Consider the following 7,486-nt stretch of genomic DNA (forward strand, 5'->3'; position numbering starts at 1 on the left):
CTACTTCACTTCTCTTTAAGATTCCGACTACTTTGGGCTCTTGCTACGACTTTGTTATGAAGCTGATGCACCCGACATTTGCTCTGAGAACTTCCAATTGTGGTCGGCAGGTCGACATCGACACACGAGTGCTCCTACTTCCATTTCTAAAGTGTCGGTAACATTTCATTTGTATACTTGATTACTGAAAAAGGACAAGTGTAGTGTGTTTCACTTGTTCGAACCTTTTTTGTACTCGATTTTCTCTTCCAGAGGTACCAGAAGAGGCCTTTAGTGGATTACCCATCGATAGGTCCGCGGGACCTGAGTCTTAGAGTAGGAGTCACCAAAGGCTCTAAACCAAGTAAACTGCTTGTGTCTTTCTCGTGTCTTTTAAATTCTGATTTCATACGTATTTTTCGCTACGCATACTTGTGATTTTAAAACAGACAAAATGAGTTTCTTTTTAAAACCATGTGATTCACCCCCTATTACGTACGTATTGATCCAATAGATTCGAGGCGCCTTCGAGTGGAAAACTTTATCTGCCGAAGATAAAGTTTTATCTTCGGCTAATGGCTAGGGAAGGCGCCTTCAACCGTAGTTGAGATCCTCTGTCTCAAAAATGATGTGTCCTCGTGTCCCCTTGCTGATTGGACGATCATGACATCCTCGTGATGTGCACTGCATCCTTCAGATGTGATTTAGCCCGTCCAATCGACGAGGTGACACAGGGACACATCATTTTTGGGACAGAGGATTTCAACTCCTTCAACCGGCTAGAAGGTGCATTCAGTACTATTAATGTAAGGTAAGCTCCTTAGTTGATCTTCATTCTCGAGCAATCTTTCACTACAAATTCTCGTTCCTCAGAAATACTGTGCGCTTCCTTCTCGTTTGTCAGCGTACTCTTCCGCAACACCTCGTTCATTAGACGCACTGAGCCCGTTAACTCTTTCTCGTGCCATTATTCTCGCTAGCTGCGTCTTTCACTTGACTTCTTGTGCTCCTAAGCTCCTGCACACTTAGACACAAGGTCAAACATAACAAAACCTAACTTAACTGGTTAACCACATCAAAACTTTCATAGGATATTTACATAGTGGGGAGTAACAGAGTTGTGGAGGTCTAAAGTAGAATAGCATAGTTGTAGGGGGTTTGGAGAGCTCAGTATGGAGTACCAAGCTTGTAGAGGTCGAGCTTATAGTATCAGACCTGTAAGGGTTATCTTGGAATACCAGACATTTAGAGATCGAGCTTGTAGCACCAGACTTGTAGAGGTATAGCATGGTAGATCAGCTTGGGTCGTGCTTTATGAGTATGACAATTGAATAAGAGTTAGTTCTTTAGGCAAGCTTAACTTCAGGCGATGGTTGACCTAACTTGTCTAGGTTCGAATCTCTTGGGGCTTCACTGGCTAAGTGAACCCGACTTACCCCCGCTCACTCTGCCTTGAGTTCGAAACTGACTCAAGCGGATTTGATCTAATGAATTTTAACTAACAATTCGGCTCTTGACTCTTGACTCACAAGTACACACACTTGATATCCACCATGTTAATCAGCTTAATTCGCTTTGATGTGATATAGCTTAGGGACTTAAGAGGAATTAGAAGTGAGGGGCATTTCGATATTTTATTGTAGCATCCCTTTTTAAGACACTGTTCATCGTGAGAGAAAGGGGGCTACGTTAGTTTTCTTCTTCGCCACCAAGGACACACAACCCTTCTTCATGTTTTCTCCGCCGACACAGAGGAGGGGGCCGACTTCCTCCTCACTCTCCTCTCCTTGTCGGTGCGGGTCATTGTTCCCCTCCTTTTCTTCCTCCCAACGCCACCATTGCAGCCATGCGCACCGACACCCACTCCCTTCTCTACGTCGACATCGTTGGGATTGACAGCGTCTACGCGACCGCCTCCTCTTCATGCTGTCGGGATCTCACCGATGCTACTTCTCCCTCTCCTCTCCCGCGGGACACACCGCCATCGTTGGACATAGAGGAGAGATGGACAGCGCCTCTCCTCTCTTCCCCCTTTAGATTCACTCACGCCAATGACATTGACGTCGCCTCTCCTCTACTCTCTCCCGCGAGACACCGTCACCTCTAGCACCGTTGCTTTCGCCGGCCAACCACGATTCACTCCAGCATCGTGGGCATTGCCGTCGCACTTCACTGCCCTCACTTTCACGCCAAGCCCCACTCCTCCTTCTCCCTCGTTGTCTCGTCGCCCACCGCAACAGCATTCCGACCACTGCTACGAGCCGCTCGCAGTCCTCATTGCGGGTCAGGTCGCTGCCACGCGTGTCGTCTCCTTCTCCCTTGACATGCCGACATTTGCAGCCGCTTCCAGTGGACGCCGGCAGACAAGCGCTACCTCTATCTCCGTACCGCCTCTCTTGCCGCCTCATCGTAGGCCACCTTTGGCCATCCGCACTATCATACACCTTCGGGCTTTCGAATCATCGCTGCCGTTGTGTTCTGATTTGACCTATTGCGTTCTAGCTTTGTGCCAATGTGGTGTTTTGGCATTTGCGTCACTATTATCTCTCAGCCTATGCATCAATGTTTTATCCCAGCCTGCGTACCGGTGTCATATACCGATTTACGTGCCAATGTTCTATCCCGATCTATGTGTCAGTGTCTAATCTCGGCCTGGGTGCCGAAGTCATATCCCGGCCTGCGTGCCGATGTCATATCGCGGTCTACGTGTCGTCTTCTAGTCGGATCCAGGTCGTGCTCGGCTAAGCGCCGTCAGATCCAGCTTTTCATCTAGCTCAGAGTCACCTACTCTTCCGGGTCACGACAACTCGAGCAGCGTCCCGACTAGCTCACCGATCTATCCGAGGGCGCCCCCTGGGGCAAAGTACGTCATTCGTTCATATTCTATACGTATTTCATTATTTTATGTCCTAATCTATTACTTATTTATTCGTTGGATCTGCCTCGAGCATCGAGGTACCAGGGACCAGGGCGATCCGATCGTTGACTGCATGCAGTGTTGACCTAGAGGACTTCTGACAATTTGGTCAACATAGAAGTCATCTCAGCATATCTTTTTCAGACATCCTGATTCAATTAATATTTCATCCATCTTATCCAACGATCCGTCTGATTTAGATTTCAGACAGGATCACGCTTAGTTGGCATTTAAATTTCCTCGTATTAAAGTAGCCATCTAATAACATGGACAAGATTATATTATTTCTCATACTTCAGTGTATTATCTAGAGCTATATACGTACTGGTTAATTACTTACATACGCGGCCTTTACACATATAATTATATATATATTAATACTGAAAATGGACCTCTGTTCCTCTCCGTGCCAACTGCCTGTCCTACAGATCGTACGCAGGCCAGCCGCAGCAGTCCCGGACGTGCATGCACGCTACGTCTACTGCATGTCTACAAGCCAAGAAACAGTTTGCACGATCCTCTCGCAAGACATCGATCGAAGGAGTTACGACGTTTATGGCGGCGGGCATCCATGTCACTCCTGTCTCGGGCGAGCCACCCACAGGGAGCTGAGCGCGCGGAGGCGGTGGAAGTACTCGGCGACGGCCAGCAAGCACCGCGCCATCTGCCTCGTCGTCAGAAACTGGTAAAGCCGGTGAAGCGTCTGCTGCCTCAAGTGATCTGCCTGGACGCATGCACGCAATATTATAGCGGTACGTGATCTGAGATCAGCTTAATTAAATATTAATTAATTAATTAATTACTTGGCGAACGAATTCCTCCAGGGTGGCGAGCTTGTTCATGGCGGCGACCATCTGGCCCATGTAGTTGCCGACGTCGGAGGCGCCGCAGCTCAGCCCGTCGGAGGTGACGGTGTCCAGCAGCGACTGGTTCAGCGCCCCATGCCCCTGGCTCAGCGCCTCCTCCGTCTCGTGCGTCGACTGCTGCAGCCCGCACACTGCCAGCAGTTGCTGCTCCGTCAGCGGCTCGATGTGACTCAGCAGCATCTGAATTGAACCGAATCGAATCAAATCAAACCAAGAACACTCCTTTCTTTCTTTCTTTCTAGTTTCCTCAATGAGACAAACACTACTTTACGGCCACTTTATGCCCATGCCTAGAAATTTTAACTAATTTGATCATCAATTAACTACCGTTGGAAAAAAGAATTAATTAATTAATTAATAATTGTCCTTGTTAATTATTTAATTAATGGTGCAACGGTTGCATTATTGAGAGAGTGGGAAGGCGGACCTTGAGGAGGTCGGATGGCCGGAAACCGCCCATCCACATGGAGCATCGTTCGGCGGGGGTGAGCCAGGTGCCGGAGAGGAGGTGGAACACGTCGGTCTTGATCACCATGCTCTTCAAGCTCGCCATCTGGTCGTAGTGCGCCACGCAGCTGTCGACGAACACTCGCAGCTTGTTCTCCGGCGGGTGCTCCTGCACCGCCGCCCGCAGCTCCATCATCAGCCGGTGGTGCTCCTCCAGCCACCTCCCGTACTCCATGTCGAACATCGCCGCCGCATCTGATCATCATCAACCATTAATCGATCGCGCATTCATATTCTCTATTTATTTGTTTATACCTGAGCTAAGCCCGCCGACTCCGGAAGGGAGTCCCTGATCTCCGAGAAGAGCTCCAGCTCCAGCTCCGCCGCCGTATAGTAATCCCTACATCAATCGCAAACATACCTAAATTTCGTCCTAGCTCGATGGAAATTAAATTTCTAGAAATTAATTATATATAACACACTTGTGATCTAGCTCTATGAAGCTCCTGCTCGATCTGAGAGAGCTTGATCCTACTCGTCTCGAGCTGCTGAATATAAGCCTGTAAAGAGACGACGAATTAACAAAAGAAATATTAATTTTTTTTTGTCTAAAAAAACACACAAAATTGTTCAACTAATCCCGAGACGATTGACCTTCTTCCTCAGCCTGCTTTTCCTCGCAGCTTCCCTATTCTGAGCTAGCCTCCTCAAGGTCTGCAGAATTAATTTCAATCAGAAATCAAAAAAGGCTATCTGATTTCTTGAATTTGTAGACCTTTTTTCAGATCAGATTAATTGACTCACTTTAGGATCCGGCGTCTTGGGGCCTTCATGATCTGCTCCAGTAGCTCCCTTTCTGCTCCCTTCCTTCTGAATCCAAGTATGAAAGATCAACAAATTAACAAGGGCTGAAAGCTACAAGAACGAGGAGAATTCATACATACAGAGACTTTTCACCTTGACTGCTGATTTGGAGTCCTTGGCGTGGTCATGAGGCAGAGCAGGAGGAGAATCTAATTTCTTGGAGTTGGCCAACTCCATGGCCTGCTCCGAGTTGGACTTCTTGGAGCCACTGCTTGATGGAGATGCCAGACTTATTCCACCTCCCTGCGGATTGGTTATTGACGAAAGACTTAAATACCACATGAAATCTACTAACTACGCAACCACCACAGAAGACTTAGAAGACTTAGTTAGAAGTGGAGTTCTTGCTCGATCGATCGGCGTACCTTGTAGCTATTGGAGGGTGGCTCTACGTGCATAGGTTGGGAAGGGAAAATGTTCAACGTCTCTGCACACATGAAATTAAACCACCCTGCAAGCATTAATTAAAACCCCTCGAGCTGCACTTGCCAAGGGAGAATAATTTCCTCATATGGAATTATATCGATCAGCTTTTGTTCCCTCACACATAATCATTACGGGTACTTGAATACTTGAACCAGAAGGAAGGAAGGAAGAAGAGGAAAGTGTGAGAATTTCCAGGGTGATTAATTATGAGATTTTTTGGGGTTTTTTTTTTCAGTAAAAATCTGGTGATCAGGTTGCATGCAGTACGGGGATATCTGCAAGCCATGATTTCTCATGACCTGAGAAAAGATTTTCTGAGAGGAATCTCAACAGCTATTTGATTCCCATCCTACCTTTAGGTTAATTGCAAAGTGATCAATAACATTTAGCCATGGAATTAAGATATGTAGAAGACTCACGTCTTTGTTCTTGAACTGAGTGATCCTGCCCATCTAAGTACATGAACAAAGCTTGATCCAACTCTCCCAAGTCATAAGCTCCAGCGCTCTCCTTGCTTCTCCTGCAGCAGCGGTTCAGAATTAGGAATCATTAGGAAAGATTGAATCTTTTTAACATGAAACACGTTTAATTAAAGAGTAATCGAGTTTGTTTTCTAGCTACCAAAATTCCTGTATGCATAATAGTCATCTGAAGGTACTGACTCTACACCACAAAAGTGGAACCTAGCTTATCTTTTGGAAGAAAAAAAAAACAGGGGTAAAAAAAATCATCTTTTTAAGTCAGACTTTGATCTTTTTTATTGTCAATCTTCTCGCCACATATTCCAACCAAAAACTCACATAATCAGATAGAAAAAAAGGAGAAGAATAGTTGAGCTAAAAACGCTGGCGAGAGGAGTACATGAAGCTTGCGTGCATGGACGAGGAGGAGGAAGAAGAAGGATGAATCATGGCGAAGGAGATCTGCTGCTGCTGCTGCTCTGCTTGGTGGTGCTGGTAGCCATGGCCGCCGGAGCTGCCCTTGTTGGCCATCAAATAGTATTAATTCCCCACCTTTTGCCGCTTCCTTTTTTCTCTTTCCTTCCCTGCTTCTTCCTTTCCTGCTTCGGCCAAAACAGCCCATTAATGGCGAAACGGCCGCCTCCTTTCTTTACTCATTTGCTTCAATATATGAACCTCCTTCCTTCGCTCCTCGACTGCCACAAGAAAGCTTGATAATTTCCCCTTCTCTCTTCCTCTCCTACAGATCGTGAAATTCAGCTGCGCCAGCTATAAGTAGTAGTTTTACCGAAAACATCAAGACTTTGAAGGCGTGAACCATTTTTTAAAGGTGCAACTCCGCTTTTTTTTATTATTATTTCATTTTTCTAAATATATAAATGAGGAGGAAGGAGGTAAAGTTACCGCCATAACCGAACAGGGAACGCGGGCAGGCCCAGCGGTGACCTGCTTTTCCTCTCGGACGGACCATTTTGCCCTCGTTGGCTACGCAGCTGTTTTTTTTTTTTTTTTAATTTTTTTTTGTTGAAATTTAACTCGATTTCTTTCCGGTTGTCTGCATGCTCGTAATGAATTCGAGTAGTAGATGGAGTTTGGACTATTTGGAATTCTTTTTCGATCTTTATTGATTATGAAACTGGAATTAAATGGAGGGTTTGACAACTTATGGCACGTTCGCTGGTTTTCGTCCCTTTCCTCTTCTAAAAGGGGCGGAAATCGTTGCAATTTCTCCTCGGAAAAATATATATATTTACAGAAAAGATGATGGGGGCAATTTCGTCATTCCACTTGGCGTGGGATCCCGTCCGCGACTCGGTGTCAGGGTCACGGGAACCTAGCCACTCTTCGAACGCCAAGTGGCCTCTCATCCTAATTTTTTTATGTTGGGCCGTTGAACACACGAGTCCGGATAGATGGGGCCCAGAACGAAACGGCCCATATCTACCTAATCAGACCGAGAGGATCGGTCGCCCGAGTTTGAGTACCCGAACATTACCCACTAATGAACCAGCGAGTCTGGGGGCCAT

At 46.4% G+C, this 7,486-nt stretch overlaps 1 protein-coding gene across 2 annotated transcripts; it reads right to left on the bottom strand.

Annotated features, from left to right (window-relative positions):
- Positions 1-3,170: 3,170 nt before the first annotated feature.
- Positions 3,171-6,751, bottom strand: LOC121974502 (bZIP transcription factor TGA10-like). 2 transcript variants are annotated; one of them, XM_042525597.1, is made up of 11 exons: positions 6,361-6,751; positions 5,919-6,019; positions 5,439-5,500; positions 5,167-5,316; positions 5,014-5,079; positions 4,864-4,923; positions 4,692-4,769; positions 4,525-4,609; positions 4,190-4,464; positions 3,700-3,942; positions 3,171-3,620 (listed from the first exon to the last, which is right to left on the bottom strand). In XM_042525597.1, the coding sequence occupies exons 1-11, from the start codon at positions 6,489-6,491 to the stop codon at positions 3,471-3,473; spliced, it is 1,401 nt and encodes a 466-aa protein (XP_042381531.1). In that variant the 5' UTR covers positions 6,492-6,751; the 3' UTR covers positions 3,171-3,470. The 2 variants fall into 2 exon arrangements, with proteins under 2 accessions (XP_042381531.1, XP_042381532.1); XM_042525598.1 differs by having other exon boundaries at positions 3,474-3,616.
- Between the last annotated feature and the right edge of the window lie 735 nt (positions 6,752-7,486).

Source organism: Zingiber officinale, chromosome 4B (assembly GCF_018446385.1).
Source record: "Zingiber officinale cultivar Zhangliang chromosome 4B, Zo_v1.1, whole genome shotgun sequence".
In the NCBI taxonomy this organism is placed as follows: Eukaryota; Viridiplantae; Streptophyta; class Magnoliopsida; order Zingiberales; family Zingiberaceae; genus Zingiber; species Zingiber officinale.

What these genes read in the sequence shown, in the direction of transcription:
- LOC121974502 (XM_042525597.1), bottom strand. Translation starts at nt 6,491, where the DNA reads ATGGCCAACAAGGGCAGCTCCGGCGGCCATGGCTACCAGCACCACCAA. An exon ending in CTCAGTTCAAGAACAAAGAC is followed by an intron (nt 5,501 to 5,918) that starts GTGAGTCTTCTA and finishes TCATGTGTGCAG; the next exon opens with AGACGTTGAACATTTTCCCT. An exon ending in CACCCTCCAATAGCTACAAG is followed by an intron (nt 5,317 to 5,438) that starts GTACGCCGATCG and finishes ACCAATCCGCAG; the next exon opens with GGAGGTGGAATAAGTCTGGC.